Source organism: Micromys minutus (assembly GCF_963924665.1).
Source record: "Micromys minutus genome assembly, chromosome: 7".
NCBI classification, from domain to species: Eukaryota; Metazoa; Chordata; class Mammalia; order Rodentia; family Muridae; genus Micromys; species Micromys minutus.
In genome coordinates, this window is record NC_137976.1 from 73,825,134 (window position 1) to 73,841,341 (window position 16,208).

A 16,208-nucleotide genomic window follows, 5' to 3' on the forward strand; every position below is an offset into this window, starting at 1 on the left:
GCTGCAATGCCTGTATAGCCCGCTGCCTGTCTGCAAACAGTTCTGTTGTTCATGGCTGCTAAGCCTGCCTCATCCCTCTCTGCTTCCTTTGCCCTGATTCTTTGGGTGCTTCTTACTCTCCTGCCTTCCCATCATGCTCTGCTGGACCCTACATGAGCGATGCTGGAGCTGCAATGGCTCTGGAAACTAGCTCTCCCTGCCTCTCTCTGGTCTAGTCTGGGCTCTTTCCTAGGCTCAGGTTGTTCTGTCTCTAAAGGCCAAGTCTGGCCGTGAATTCTCTGAGTTCTAGTCAGACTTATATTCCTGGGAGGCTGACCCAATGCTATGCAGTAATGCAGTCCAGCAAGTAAGCAGCCCAGCTCCCATTCCCAGTAGCCTGGGGGTGGGACCTCTCCCTGGGACTATCCTGGGGGCAGCCGGCTCAGCTGCTAAGATATGGCCGAAGATATTTTAATCAGGAACAAAACTGCAATGTTTATTTTCTTCAGAAAAAAAACATTTAGAGGGTTTTTTGTTTTGTTTTGTTTTGTTTTTTTAGCTCCTTCGTGTAGATGGAATCTAGGTATGTTATTGTTTAAGAAAAAAGTGTTTGTGGTGCATCAGTCACCCGTTTAGTTCTGAACATGATTTATGTGAGGAAATGGTTTTTTTTAAAAAATTAAGCTGGAGATATACCCTGTACGATGCTTCTGTGAAAATGCGGCTTTGTCCAGGCTGTTAATGCAAGTTGTAACAGTGCAGCAGGGGAGGCAGTGTTTACATGTTACATTCCTCTGTGCAGTCAAAATAAGCCTGGAGGGTCTACAGTAGCATTTCTGTATTTTATCAGCTTGGGCTGGGGCAGAGGGGGAGGCCCTGCTCACACTTGGAGGGGCTGTTTCTGCTAGATTTATTTGCCTTATAAATATCCCCTGTGTTTATTTTAACTCGCCTTTAAAATGGAGCTGAAATTAATATGGATCCCAGGGCTGTCCCTATGGCCCCAGGGTGCCTTCCAGAGCCGGGTGACATTTTGACATGGCTCATCTAGGAGGCCAGGTCAGCAGCCAGGGGTGGATGGCACCTCTGCGCCTGGGCCTGCAGTGGGCACTGTCTGCCGAATGGCATTTGCTGAGGTCTCAGATCCTTGGTGGGATCCCCAGAACGCTCCGAATGCTGCTTTTCTTTTGTTTACCTGACAGAGGCAGCAGCCAGGACTTACTTTCTGTGCATGTACGTGGGAGTGGTGGTCAGCACTGAGTCGTGAGGGGAGCTGAGTTCAGCTGACTATACCTATCTGGGCTCCCAGGATTACCTCCCACTGCCTTTGCCCCTGAGCATCAAATGAGGGGTCCCTTTCCTCCTTAGATGACATCTGGGCCTCAGAGAACCCAGGGCTGGCCCGATGGCCGAGGTGAGGCACTTATGTCTAAGCCCTGTCAGCTGATGGAGTGCCTGGCTAGAACCAGAGTGTTAGCAACTTCACAGCAAGAACCCCTGAGCTTGCAGAAGTGGCTTCCAACTCTTGTCTTATCTTAGAGGGGTCGAGGCAGAGCAGTATGGGGCGCAGAGTAGGGCTGCAAGTTGGCACCTGCCCAGTCTTGTTCACCCAGCCACCAGTGTATGCTCGGCCTGCCTTTTCGGTTGTTCTTCGACTGTTAACATCCATAACAGGTTGGAGGAGGGAGTCAGGGCCAGAACACAGGACCCCTTTGCAGAAAGAGGAGGAAGGTAGCAGGTACCTGTGGAAAACCTGTCCCACTGACATAGCAAGGCCCTGGCAATGGGAGGATGAAGGTGAAAAAATGAGCTTGCTCCTTTACCCTGCTTTAGGGAGGCTGGACTTGGCATTGGGATTCATGGGCGTGAACTGGGTGACAGAGGAGTGTGGAGGGCTAGCCCTGCATCTAACCCTGCAGCTCAGCCTGTCTTCCTGCATACCCCATACCCTCAGGAAGCCTCTGTGCTCCACAGATTCTCAAGCTTGACTCCCAACTGACATGGCCCAGGATTCCTGACCCCACTTCTGTACTTTTAGATACCCAGACCACGAGCCAGGGTGCCACAGTCACCCTCTTCCGCATTTCCTTGTCTCCAGCAGGCTGACCAGCGGATGCTGTTGCTAGGCCCACTGTTTCTGGGCACACAAGGATGCTGAGGAGGCTGCAGTGAGTGAGCCCCTGGCTCAGCAGCTTCTCCCACACTGGGCTTGAGACCCAGGAGCTGAGTTGCTGTCCCCAGGTACTTCTTCCTGATGTTCCTTCACACTGCTCAGGTCCCCAAAAGGACCTTGGGGACCTTTTATAGCGCTTGGGGCCAACCTCTCCCAGTGCTGTTTGACCCATTCAGAGTCCTGGCAACACACCACAGTGCCCATGACTGTCCACTCCCATGTGCCCATGCCAACCTGAGGCTTTCTGCCTCTGGGCACTATGAAGCTGAGATGGTGTTTTGTGTTTTGAGACAGGGTCTCTAGTGCAGGCTAGTCTGGAACCTACTGTGCAGCCCAAGCCAGCCTCAATTGCATGACAACCCCCACCCCGTCTCACTTTCCCAGGTGCCATGTCTGCAAGTGTGAGCCAGTGTGCCCCACTAGTGAGTGTTTCTATAATGCGCCGATTTAATGCTGCTATCAGAGCTGGTCGTAAAGTTGGGAAGGTGGCCAAGGTTTGTGTCTGTTTTTTTTCTCTCATCCTAAGCACAGGAGATGGGAAGGCACATTTATCTAGAAGAGCCACTAGAGTCATGGTCGTATAGTGTTCTCATTTTCTGCTCCTGTTTCTGTTTCCTGATAGTCTGGTGTAGCAGAGGGGAGAGCAGCCATCAGCCCAGGACTTGATTCTCAGCTTTTTTGCTTTATTGCCTGTGTGGGGCAAGGAACTTGGGTAGCTTCCACTATTCAGGGCTGGGGGGGTGTCAGACCCCCAAGGGCTGCACACTGCTGGCAGGTCGAGGCAGGTCTGGAGCCAGCTCCACTGGGACCGGGATTGTGGCATGTCCTCTCAGGTGCTGCTTTCGTGGAGTGTCTGGAGCTCTGCAGGTCTGACTGGCACTTCCTGGACTGGTAGTGCTACCAAGGAGCCAGGTGCTCCTGTGAGACTGTCACTTGTATGGGTGTGCCTCCTGGAGAGAAGATTAGGGTCCTACAGGCTGAGAAGCAGATTGTAAGCCTAGCTTCACAGGTCTGCTTCCTCCTGCTTTCAGTTCTGACAGGCAGGCCACCCTGATTAGACTAATCGTGGTGGTCATGCTTCCACAGAGAAGGCTGGCACACTGAACAGCAGACACGGATTCAAGGCTACCAGGGTGTAGGATGGTGACGACTGGTTGAGCAAAGATCTGGGCTCTGGTTTTAAATGTAGTGTCAAGTCCCGTGCTTCCAAGCAACCTTCCAGAGTGCCGTCCCTTCGGTCTCCAGGCTGCAGCTGCACTGGTCACTGTGCCTTTGGAGCTGGTCCTGGATCAGCATGGCCGGTGGAAGCCAAGCTGCAGCTGCCGGCCTGTCTCTGGGACCTACACAGGATCTGAAAGCTTCACATATTGTCTCTGCTTTTGTTCCAGTGGTTTGGTTTGGCTTTGCTTTTTAAGACAAGGTCCAGGCTAGTTTCAAACTCACTATGTAGCTCAAGTTGGCCTTGAATTTATGATCCTCCTATCTCCATTTCCAAAGTGCTGGGATTATTGACATCCGTGGCCATTCCTAGACCCTCAGTCCTCTGGGTTCCCATTCATCGGTCAGTTAGAGGGAGAGGCGGAGTAAGAAAACCAATGCTGACTATCATCATAGTCTTAAAACAAATGGCCCAAGGTCACTGTCCATTCCAGCAAGATGTGAGCTTCTGTAGAGATCTCAGTGCACACTCTCAAGACGCCCCCACCCCCAGGAATGTGCCTGCCTGTGGGTCTTATCTTTCCTGTGTGTGCTCTGGAGTTGGCAGTTTGGACTCGGTGGCCTGAAGGCTGGGAGCACCTGGGAAATGGTGCCCTACCTTCTGTTATGGGGCCACCTCAGAAGGAGGTCCACAGTGCTCATGGGGCACTGCTGGAGCAGATGGTGACCCCTGGCTGCCCGCCCGCCCATCTCCTACACCCAGCCTGCTTTGTGGGAGGCTGGGAGGCACACATGGGCTGCAGAAACAGAAGAATCAGATCCAGGAGACTGCTTGCTTCATGCTCAGCAGTGTGGTAGGAGGGTCTGGAAGTGGGGGTTGGGTGATACAGCTGGCTTGGGAGAGTCTGAAGGGAGCTTGAGATAAATAGAGAGACCCAGTCATCAACAGGAGGGCTACACTGATGTTGCCCCACTGGGCTGGGGTCTCCATAGTTTGTTGGGAGGTAGGGGCTGCGTACTGCTAAGGGACTGAGAGAAGAGGTACTGCTTGTTGGATGCTCCCAGACTTTCTTACCATTCATCCTACAGGTGAGACAGGATGATCAAAGCAGTTCAATTTTGTTTGCAGCTCAGTAACTCATAGTTTCATATCTTAAGTGGCTGGGACCAAGTGTTAGGCTGTATACTTTGGAAAGCCTCTCTCCTGGAGACACTGCATCTGGGTGGGTGTGTGCAGAGGGAGTTTTCAGGGGCCTGGCCGGCTGGGGATCCCAGGATCCCTGCTCATACTCTACATGCTGAGTGGGTTATATGACCAGCTGGGGCCATCTTGTACTCGGCCAGTAAGTGTGCTTCTGTCCCCAGCTCCTGTGCAGAGCCGCATGCCAGATGGTTCCCGCAGGGCACCTGCACAAGTATTCCAAGGGATCCGCCGCTTTTTGAAATGGAATTATATCATTAGTACTTGCCAGGATTAGTACTGACATCAGGCTTATCCGTCCTTACATCACCTGCTCTTGTTCAAAGACTGCAGGGGTGATCTGACGAGCCCACCCACGTGCAGCCGCCCTGCTGGGAATCCTCTTTTCCTCAGTCCTTTTGCATGAGTGTGCACATATGTGCCTGTGTGTTTGCATGGATGTGCATTTGAGAGGATGTGGACAGGCATGTGTGACTGCATGTCAGTGCCAGTGTGTTTAGAGTGTGTATGTGCATGCAAAGAACTTTTCGTGTTTGCATTTTCCTGTGTGTGTGTACATATGTGCACATATGTGTGAATGCATATGTGTGTATGTGTGTGTGTGTGTGTGTGTGTGTGTGTGTGTGTGTGTGGAGTGTGGAACCAGCCACAAGAGAACATTAAAATGACTGTTTCCTGTGGGTCACAGTGTCATGTCCTGGCTCTGGCAGGGAGGCAGGGGAATGATCTCTTGGCCCCGGGCCTAGGTGTTGTGAGGTTGTGCACACAGTCATGGGCCCTTGTCATAGCTTCTGCTTCTCATAAGCCACTATCCCTGTCCCCCTTGGTGTCCTGGGTCATCCCTGCTTCCATCCTGACTCAAGTGGTTCTGAGGAGCCTAAGACAGGACTCACCTGTGGTCAGAAAGAAACCTTGTGCTTCTGAGGGACATCTCTCAGCATGTCTCCTGGGGCCTGGAGTTGCCTCAACTTTTCCCAAGCCAGGTGTTGTAACACTGACCACGCACCCTTCAGCACCAGGCAATTTGCTGGTTCAGTTGCACTGTTTGTTGTGTTGTATTTTATAGCTGTAGCTGTTGGGAAGTGGGTTCTGTAGCTCAGTATCACCGGTGTGAATGGCCTACTTCTACTCACAATGGCTTATGAGTATCTGGTAGGAAGGCTACAGGGCTCATCTTTGCCTTGGTGGAGCCTTGCTGGTACTCACTTAGCGTGCTCTCTGCTGGTTTTCTCTGCAGGTTGGTGGTTGGAGCCAGTTGTATCCTTTGCCAAAGTGCAGATGGCCATCTTCAGGAAGGATGCTTAGCCCCTTTCCCATTCTCCCTCCCAGAAGATACTTTGTTTTCCTGTGTGGGGACTCAGCCAGACCTGTTAGGAGGGGTTTGAGCCCAGGGAACTATTTGAGGTTGACCTTTGAAGGCTACCGCTTCCTGAGCCTCACACTGAGCCGGCTGGGGCAGCTGGAGAGGGCTGCAAGGCCTCAGGAAGGCTGTGCTAAGCATCTCCCTGGGGAGCAGCCCTGATCTGACCTCACTCCTGAGGGAGAAGCAGTCAGATCAGGAAGGGTCAAGAGGGGAACTCTGAAGGGCTCGGGGTCAGGACAGGATGTGGGAGGGAAGATGAAAGCCCCAACTGGAGTCTCAGGCTGAGCATAGGAGCACAGGCCACAGGCAGTGCTCTACCCACATTCTCCCTGGGTCTGGCCAGCAACTTTCCACTGAATCCCACCCCTTCTCCTGGAGGCGGAGGTGAAACACTAGAGCCGCGTGGAAGCTCCAGGGAGACATGAACCTCCCTAGCCTGTGGGTGCTGTTGGCAGAGCGGGAGCTTTGTGCACTCGAGACCTGGGGTTAGGGAATCTCAGAGGCCTCTTCAGGTGCTTAGCAGCAGCACTGGACCCTGGGCTGTTAGAGCAGGGCCCCTGCTCACTCTGTCAGCTAGCACGCCTTAGCCTGCTGCTGAAGATGTGGCCCTCGAGTGTGCTGGCTTCCTCACTGGGATCGGACTGGATACCACTGTCATGATGCGCAGCATCCCGCTCCGAGGCTTCGACCAGGTAGTGCCCGGAGCCCTGCTCCCACCTGGGCAGTACTCCCGTGAGACCATACTCCTAATGGCTGCCTTACCCTGCCACCAAGCAGTTGCAGTTAAGGCCTTTGGGAGAGACCTAACTCCTCAGAAAAAAATTCCTTAAAAGTCAAGTATCTCAGCAGCAGCCTATACTCCTGGCACGTGAGAGACTGAGGCAGAAAGATCATCTGAGTCCAAGAATGGAAGCCAGACTGAGCAGCATTTCAAGCCCTAGCCCCCAAACAATAAGCCATTAATTAAAATCTAAATTTGAGGTTATCACCGTCACTGAGATGTCAGATATTCTCTACCAAAGAGAGTTCAGTCCCCATTCATGTTAAACTCTGGTTACAGAAGCCTAGAAAGTCACTTGAAGATAGAATGAACTGGACTTGTGGTCTCATGACCCCTGACCCCATCACCCTGTCCCCCAAAAATGTTTTTCCATCTCATGTAGCTGAGCGTATGGCTTCATCCTAAAGCTGTTCCCCCATAGCTGAGGGTGTATGCACCAAGCCCCTCTACAGGGACACAACATCTGGAGAGTCTTTGAGTATCCTGCTGCCAGGGGATATGTTAGCAACCGACAGGGTGCAGATGTAAAGGGGCCTAGAGAGAAGAGGCTCAGGACACTGGTAATACACGCACTGGGCACCAAACAGCCCCGTAGATCCTTGTAGATACCTGTGTCAGGCATCTGCTGGCATGCAGAGTGCTCGGCAGTTAAGGAGCCAGGGCCTTTGTTTGGACAAATTGAGATGTGGTCCCTGATATAAAGGGCTCTTCCTACAAGTAGTCCAGCATGAACCACCTTGCGTAGGCAGATGTCACAGGACTCAAATGGTGATGCTTATGCCCTTTAAGAAGCTGTGTCGTGTCTGCTCTTGGCCTGGGAATTGGCCACAGCTGCAGCTAGGCATGGGGCCCTGGGCAAGGAGGTGTTGACCTTTGCCAACCCCCAGCCTGGGCCCTTTCGACAGCCCCCAAACACACACACACAAACACACTGTCTACCCCAGGCCACCCCTAGTCCAGCTTCCTGATGGCAGTGAATGTGTGTTGATGACCGTTGGTGGGGACTGGGTGGGGAGTGGAAGGAACTGGGGCTGGATCCCATGAGATCTGGGTCCCATGACCCAGAGAGGAGGTTGAAGGCTGAATTCATCCTCACAGTGCTCTCAGGGTCTGGGCCTGGGACCAGGGGGACGCTGAGGGCGCCTCTGCCTTGCAAGGGAACCCAGAGGTGGGGGTAGTGGGCACTGAGAGCAAGGCGGAGGTTAGGGCCTCTCAGTGCCTGTTGCCATAGTGACGTAGTCCTTGTGGTATCTCTGTGCTTTGCAGCAAATGTCATCGTTGGTCACAGAGCACATGGAGTCTCATGGCACCCGGTTCCTGAAAGGCTGTGTTCCCTCCCTCATCAGAAAACTCCCAACTAACCAACTGCAGGTCACTTGGGTGGATCATGCATCTGGCAAGGAGGATATAGGCACCTTTGACACTGTCCTGTGGGCCATAGGTAAGGATGCGGCGAGCCACACGCACACTGTCTGTAGCTCAAGGAAACCATATTTCCTTGTTAGAAGGGTCTTCTTCACCTTCCTTCCTTTCAACTCTTGGATCCTCTGTTCTGCTGGTCCTAAGCAGACAGGCCACTGTGGAAGCTGATGGGTACACTGTCCACACCTGGCTGTCCCAGACACACGTCCTGCTGTTTCTTTATCCATTGTCATATGGTATTCTGGAAATGCAAATCATAGAAGAGATTTTTGGTGCCATCATTTAGCAAAGGTGTGTGAGGCCTTCCACAGTCCTTCACAGATTTTTTATAAGGTTTATGTATCAAGCTTAGAGATTTATCTTTAATGAATTGGATGTTTGCTTTATTAACATTGTAAATTCAAGCTGTTTTTTGTTTGTTCACTTTGAGGCAGTGTCTCACATAGCCCAAGATAACCTCACACTCCATATGTACCCAAAGTTGAACTTGAACTCCTGATCTTCCTGTCTCTGCTTCCCAAGTACTGGGATTATAGGTGTGTACCACCACATCTGTCTTAAACCAGCTGTTTTTCTCATAAAGATGATATGTAAGAGATGCAGAGACTATTAGTTGGTACAGGGATTCCTGCTTAAGCATGAGTTTAAGAACCCAAACATTTGGTGGAACCTACTTGTAATTCCAGATCTGGGGAGGCAGAAGCAGGTGGATCCCTAGGCTGTTCAGGGAGCTCCAGTTATGCTTCAAAAGGACAAGGTGGACAGTCCGTGAGGACTAACACCTGAGGACTAACATCTGGCCTTCACACATATGCACACACATGCTTGCATACCTGCACACACACACACACACACACATCTGCACACATGCATGCATACATACCTATACACACACCTGTTTTCATAGGAACACATGGTGACATATTTTTAAGTTTCAGAAATTGTGCTCATGCATAATATAAAACGTGCTACTTTAATTACTTGTGTCTAGCTCAGTGACACTAAGGGCATTCACACTGCTGTGCAGCCGCCAGCACCATCTGTTTGCAGAGCATTGCCCTACTCTGAAGCCCATTACTTACGGTTCCCTAGCTTCCTCCTTCCCAGGCCCACCACTCCACTTTCTATCTTAATTTCATGACTCTAGGAACTCATAAGTGGACTGTTACAGAAGTTATCTTTTTGTTCCTGGCCTGAGTCACTTATTGTAATATCCTCGAGGTTTATCCATGTGCTACCATGTGTCATAATTTCCTTCCTCTTCAAGGATGAACAGTTTTGTTTATCAATCCAGCTGCTGATGGACATGCAGGCTGCTTTCACCTTTTGGTTACTGTCAGCGATATTGTAGTAAACACAGGTGTCCACAGGCTAGCTGTACTGATACAGGCCAGAGGATGTGGTTCTTTAACAGGGGCTTGCCTAGCGTGCCCCAGGCCCAGAGCTTCACACCAGCTCCTGTAAAGGCCTAGCAGGTGAGGCTGTATACTTAGTCATCACTGAAATTACAGGATATATGGCCTCCCTAGATGGACCCCACTAGGGAGAAGGAGGGGGTAGCTAAAGGTAATGCCTCCAGGACCTGGGTCTAGTGGTGAAGGTTGTGGAGGCTCAACCAGAGATCAGTGGGGGAGAACAGAGATGTAAGATTCCATTCCTGTCCCAGGCATGCTGGCAGACCAGGGCACCGTGGCTACGGTGAATAGGGTCCCCATGGAGCATCCTCATTGGTGAGGGTAACATTCGCAGGACGCATTTCCATGTGAACATCCCTGCCTGCCCCAGTGTGAGTGAGTACATTCTAGTCTGGGCTTTTTGTTTTCCTAGCTTCCTCACGAACTTGCACACTGTCACAGGGAATGCCTGGAACAAAAGAAACTGACCTCACTGCTTTGTCCCAGAATATCTGGGTCTTTAGGGTCTGCTCCATGTGAGCCAGGGCTAAGAACTATCAGCGTCAGATGCTTCTTTTGGCTCCGTCTCTGTGTGCCGGGGGTTGTTCGGGACACAGTGTGTCCCAGACTGGGCCTTCCTAAGGAACAGGGCTGTATCACAGAGCAATATGCTTCCGGATTAACTTCTTCCCGAGTTGTTTAAATGCACAGAAATAAAAATGAGGGCCAGGCTTCAGTGCTGCACTAGGAAGACAGGGCCAGCCAGGTCTGCGTGAGTCTGAGGCCAGCCTGCTCTATACACTAAGTTCCAGGACTATCAGGGCTACACAGTGAAACCTTGTAAAAATTAATTTTAAAGAAATTCATTATGAACAGTACAAAAGATTCGGTGACACCTTAGGCCTTAAAGTGTCTGGTTTATCTTAAGCCTCTGTTTTATGTTTTTTTAATTTAATTTCTTTTTTAAGATTTATTTATTTTTATGTATATGGGTACACTGTAGCTGTCTTCAGACACACCAGAAGAGGGCATCGGATCCCATTACAGATGGTTGTGAGCCACCATGTGGTTGCTGGGAATTGAACTCAGGACCTCTAGAAGAGCATTCAGTGCTCTAACCACTGAGCCATCTCTCCAGCCCCCCCTTCTTTTGTTTATTTGTTTGTTTGTTTGGCTTTTTTTTTTTTTTTGAGATAGGGTTTCTCCGTGTATCCTTGGCTGTCCTGGAACTCACAGAGATCCTCCTGCCTCTGCCTCCCGAGTGCTGGAATTAAGTGTGTAGAAGAGTGCACCACCACTGCCTGGCTATGTTAGACCTTTGCAGTCAGCAAGGAGACAGCTTTGCGCTTGCCCCACGCCAGTGTTCTCCTCCCTGAGGGCGCGCAGAACCTGTCTTGTCTTTGTCCGTTTGCTTATTGATTTAGTTTTTGAGACAGGGCCTCTCTACATACACATAGTCCAGGCTGATTCGAACTCAAAGTGTAGCCCAAGCTAGCCTCAAACTTGCAGTCTTCCTGCTTCAGTCTCCAAAGTCCTGGACTCACCAGTGATTCACCGCCCACCCCTTGTCTTGTTGTTGGACCGTTTGGCCAGATGCTGCTGGACAGCTACAGGTTGTGGAGTGGAGTCTGTGCCTTTGCAAAGCCTGGGCCCCTGGCTTCCAGGGGGTTCCCATCAGGCAGAGCCTCTGTCCCTCCCCTGCTGGGAATCTGTTCTACTTTTTGTATGTTCTAAAGGAGTATCCCCCAGACAGGCTGCAGGGGTGATTGATGCTGTGGGTAGAAGCTTTTCCAAGTCCTTGGCCTCTGACCCTTCTTCCCCAGGGCTGTGGCAGTGGCGGCAGTGGTTTCTGGCACGCCTTCTGGGTGGTGGGGCTGGCGCTCGGGCATGTGCTGACTTCACCACCCCCATCTGAGCCAGGTTTTGTAAACATTCAGGAACCACTTCCCATTTGAACAACTGGGAATGTTTTTTGCTGCTTGTACTGATATGCCCCTAACGAAGCATTATTTCTGCTTGCTGTAAGATGATGCACTCTGGGAGGTGGGGTGGGGGTTCTGCGTGGCTGGTATCTCTGTAGATTGTGCTTTCCGTCCAAGCAAGCAGCTGATGCTTTCCCATCAAGCTGAATTTTGAGGGACACTTAATAAAAGGGATGGATGCCCTTCCAGCTTCACATGACATCCACGGACAGAAAGCCCCAGCACCTCACGCCTGACCCGGCCAGTGTTCCGTAGTTGGTGAGAATGTGAGGTTGCAGTCCTGGCAAAGCGGTGCTGCACTCTTGAAGCCAAGAGGGACAGGCAGCCTTTTCCTCCACACAGCCTTGATCTGCAGTGGTGGATTAAACACATTAGCAGTTAAAGCGGTTAATTGCTGTGCCGGGCCCCCTCATTGTTTGTCTCTGAATCACCCGCCCACACCAGGTGTCTCAGATAATAGACTGGGAACCTCAGCAAGGAGGATTTCCTGTCTGCAGATGTGCCGATTACAGCGCTGAGTGAGGACAGTCAGCCTGCACCGTGCAGGCGGCGGGATCTACAGCGTTGCCTAGCCGGAGTTAACCAGTTGTGGCCTGAATCCGTGCTGTCTGGGGAGCTGGCCTGGGACAGCTCCCCCCCCCCCCCCCCCCCCCCCCCCGCATCTGCCTTCTCTGAAGCTGATGTGGTTTTAAGGAAGGCATGTGGAGCCTCTGAGGAACAGAGCTAAGACTGACCTGTGCTTCCAGAGCACTTCCAGACAGTTTTCTGTCCCTGCCCCGGATGGAGGAGAAGGAGGCTGCGGCACAGGACTCCTTCCCAGCCTGTGGAACAGGGCCGTTCACCTACATAGTCGCTCTTTTCATAAGAGCCGGAGACAGCCGCGCTCCTTTCTGAGGAACCTGCCTCCTCTGGCAGAGTGGAAGCTGACTCCCGGTGGGAGCTCGGCCGATTCTTACCCCGGCCACTAAGAAGTTCCTCCTCCTCAGGCTTCTTCACAACCTAGCATCTTGTCTTTGCCAGCATCATCATCTTCATGAATAAGTTCCTCGTCTGAGTCCCGGCAGTTGTGTGAGGGCGGACATACAGCCCTGACTATTAGGTATTGGAGCCAGGCCTCTCAGCAGATGCCATGCACAGGCTACATAGAGATCATCCGCACTTGTGCACTTGGACCACAACCAGGGAGGCAGGGCCCAGGGAAGCTGTGTGGGGACACCCAGTGCTTGGGGTTGAGCTGTGTAGTCTGGACTATGCAGATTGCACGACCACACCACAGCCATAGCCGCACAAGCCCTCCCCGGCACCGAGTGCCAGGCATCAGGAGAAGGGGCAGGAGGAAAACAGAACCAAGCTCCTCAAAGCAGGACATTGATCTCCAGGAATGATCCAAGCCCAGCCAAAGGGAAGGGGCAGCTTTAGACTGCCTGGGGGTTTTAAGGGTGGCTTGCCCCAGGACGGGGAGCTAAGCTAAGGCTCTGAAGAGGGGCAGAACATGCATACAGCCTGGCCTGGAGTCTCCCCCGTGTGGGCCCTCACAGCTGTAGGTGGGCCTGAGCTGTACTGAGTCAGGGCTACGATAGAAACGGAGAAGGGCTGGAGAGATGGCTCAGTGGTTAGAGCACTGACTGCTCTTCAGAGGTCCTGAGTTCAAATCCCAGCAGCCACATGGTGGCTCACAACCATCTGTAATGGGATCTGATGCCCTCTTCTGGTGTGTCTGAAGACAGCTGCAGTGTACTTACATATAATAAATAAACAATTCATTAAAAAAAAAGAGAAGGATAAAGAGATGAGAGAGGGGGATTCAGAAGTAGACTTTTAACACACTGGAGGGGCTGCACTAGGTAAATGGTTACTTTTCCTGGAACTAAGTAAATGATTAAACAAGTAAGGGAGCCAACCTGGTGACTCTTACCTGTAAACCCTGCACTTTGAGGCAGAAGGATTGCCATGAGTCCAAGGGGAATGTGAGCTAGATGAGAGTTTGGGGCCAGCCTGAGCTACAGAGTAAGACCCTACCCACATTATACTCCCTCCAAAAAAGAGTAAAAGGCTAGGATGTAACTTAGTTGGTAGAGTGCTTGCCTGTCAAGCATAAACCCCTGGATTCAGTTCTTGGCTTCATAGAAACTGGTATAAACAGGCACATATATCTGTAATCCCAGCACTGGGAAGGCAGGCAGGAGGATCAGTTCAAGATCATCCCCAGCTACAAAGTGAGATGCAGACCAGCATGGTTTATATAAAACCCTTCCTACAAAAAGAACCCAGGAACCTGTGTTCATGGAGAACACATGTAAGGAGAAAGATCAGTGTGAAAAAACGCACAGCCGCAATGGATCAGGCAAGCAGGGCCCTCATGGACAGTTGCCTAGGCTCTCCACACAGGCCCTTGTGGCCCTCAGACTATCTCAGGGTCACAGGGAATACCTCTCTGTCCAACTCTGTGCCACCTGGTGTGGCCACATCAGTCTGGACCACAGCCCCTCACTCGCCCTCCCTATTCCTGCTGGTACTTAAATCTCACCTCATTTCACGGATTGCCCTTCCCTGGTGGGAACATGTGCTGTAGGCAGGCATGAAATTGGAGGGCATGCTCGTTTAACTAGCGTGGATCAGAGAGGCGCAGGGCGCTGCTGCGGCCTTCCACCTGCACAGCCTTTGGCCCGCAGAGTAAAGACCGACGGCTGCCTTAAGCATTTGGTCTGCAGCCCTCTCTAGCCACTCCTTGGGGTAGGGTCAACTATTAAGGAGGGATGCTGGCAGAGTTCCGGAGGTGTGTGTGTGTGTGTGTGTGTGTAGAAGACTCAGCCAGAGCTCCTGAAGCAGATAACCCAGGGTCTAGGTCTGCATTTACTCAGGGGAGGAAATCTGCATTTGAGCATTCTCCTTGAGCAGGAGTGGCAGGGCATCATGTATTGATTACGTGTTAAGCTCTTAAAGGCAAGAAAGGCAACAAATTGGCAAAGGCAGGGATTGGCAGTTCAAAAAAGAAATGCTATTAAGAAATAGGAGGCAGAAAACAGTTTTATTAATCAGAGAAGTGCAAATTAAAACAGCAGGAGAGGGGCTGTGCCAAGACCAGAGGAAAAAACAAAGCAAACAGACAAGCACTTGCCACAGGCCAGGAAGCCCCATCCCGTGGGGTGGCCGCTGGGTTGCCACCTGGCACCGGTTTTCTTTCCTTAGGTTCCAGACCTGAGCTGAGGAGGTGCCTACAACTCTGGTGGGCCCTCAGGGCCAGCAGGGGAATGACAAGGGAGAGAGCAGAGCTTGAGTGTCCTAGGTCACAGAGCCTACCCTGCTCCTGTGGTCTATGCCGTGGCTTCAGAGTTTGTCTCAGCCTCATTGAATGGCTTCACAATTAGCATGTCTGGTGAGGAATGGCTTCTTCTGGTCTCTGGGCCCACACAGTGCTGATAATAGCTTTTTCAGTGTAGCCATGGCTACCTGTCTTGTCCCTTCCCTCCCTTCCTCTATCATTCTAGAAGCAGCAGCAAACCACCTGCCACACTGAGTTTCTCCCCAGCCAGCCAGACATTTATTCTTCACATTGCAGACTTGGCCTACATGCGTGTGTCCTTCCCAAATGTATACACACAACATGTCCTAAGAAACCTTGGCTTTGCAGTAGACGTGAAGGGCCAGTAGTTCCTCCCCTCCCCCTCTCCTGGCACTACTTTCAGACGTATGTGTAGTGCCTCTCACCCAGCCTTCCCGGAGGATTGTCCCAGTGCTAAAAAATTCCTGTGACACATTGGCACCGAGGCTGTTGTGCTGCTGTGGCAGTGTTTGGAAATCAGCTTGTTTAGAAGCACAGACCTGCTGCACTACAGTTTTTTTTTTTTTTTTTTTTTTTGCCTGTAGCATTCAGGTGGTGAGTGTTGTGTGCAGTGGTAGCACAGGAACAAAAGGTGACACATATACACCATACAGGTCTTCCTGTGAGGTAGTCTAGAGCACCTAGGTTTGTATAAGAATACTCGCTCCTCACACAATGACAAACAACTCAGTGACACATTAATCAGAATGTATCTGTCATTCAGCTTCATTTACTTATATTTATTTCCATGAGGACCTTGGCATCTGCGAGAGCAGTAGTTACCCCAGTTACCACCTCACAGGACCAGGTGGACATATGTGTAGGAGAGATCATGAATTTAGTGTGGCCAGCATCAAGAGCAGCCTCCCAGTTTTCCCTTGGCCACTCCAGCTCCAGCACGATTATCAGGAGGCGGTGCAGCAGCTGGACCCAGCACCTAGAGAAGGAGCTTGAGCGCTGAACCACAGGCCCCTAGCCTTCTGAGCCTTTACCTCCTCCTCTGTGATCCAGCCTACCCAAAGGCCCAGCTTCTTCCTCTGATGTGGCCTCCCACTGCCTGAGTCTAGGCTGATCCTCATGGTGCCTGCCTGCCCACACCCAGTTCCTGTGGCTGAGTAGTGCCAGGAGGCTGGAGCCAGGCCCAAGCCAGTGAAGGCAGCCAGGCTTAGCCGAGTCTCTGTGTTTTGACTTCCCCATCCAGCATAACAGCTGGAGACTTAAAGATTCATCTGCCAGATGTTTAGGTGGGCGCCACCCACTTCCTGAACATTGCAGACCCAAGTCTGGTTTGTCCCAGATACCAAGAACTGTGAGAACTATGCCTTTGATGCCAGATCACCTCTGTCAGTGGAGAATTGTCTTGAGCTCCTGAGAGGCATAAATAGTCTGACTCTGGGGGACATACACCTGTCAGGGGCCACAGTATTCTGAAC

The 16,208-nt window shown here is 51.5% G+C and overlaps 1 protein-coding gene across 3 annotated transcripts in view; it reads left to right on the plus strand.

Moving 5' to 3' along the window:
• The window catches only part of TXNRD2 (thioredoxin reductase 2), a 48,606-nt gene that overhangs the window by 17,870 nt on the left and 14,528 nt on the right, over positions 1 to 16,208 (plus strand). For all 3 annotated transcript variants that reach the window (XM_080919106.1, XM_080919108.1, XM_080919107.1), the window contains 3 exons: positions 5,749 to 5,768; positions 6,475 to 6,566; positions 7,922 to 8,096. In XM_080919106.1, the coding sequence (XP_080775232.1) occupies positions 5,749 to 5,768; positions 6,475 to 6,566; positions 7,922 to 8,096 (287 nt within the window). The remainder of the gene's footprint in view (positions 1 to 5,748; positions 5,769 to 6,474; positions 6,567 to 7,921; positions 8,097 to 16,208) is intronic.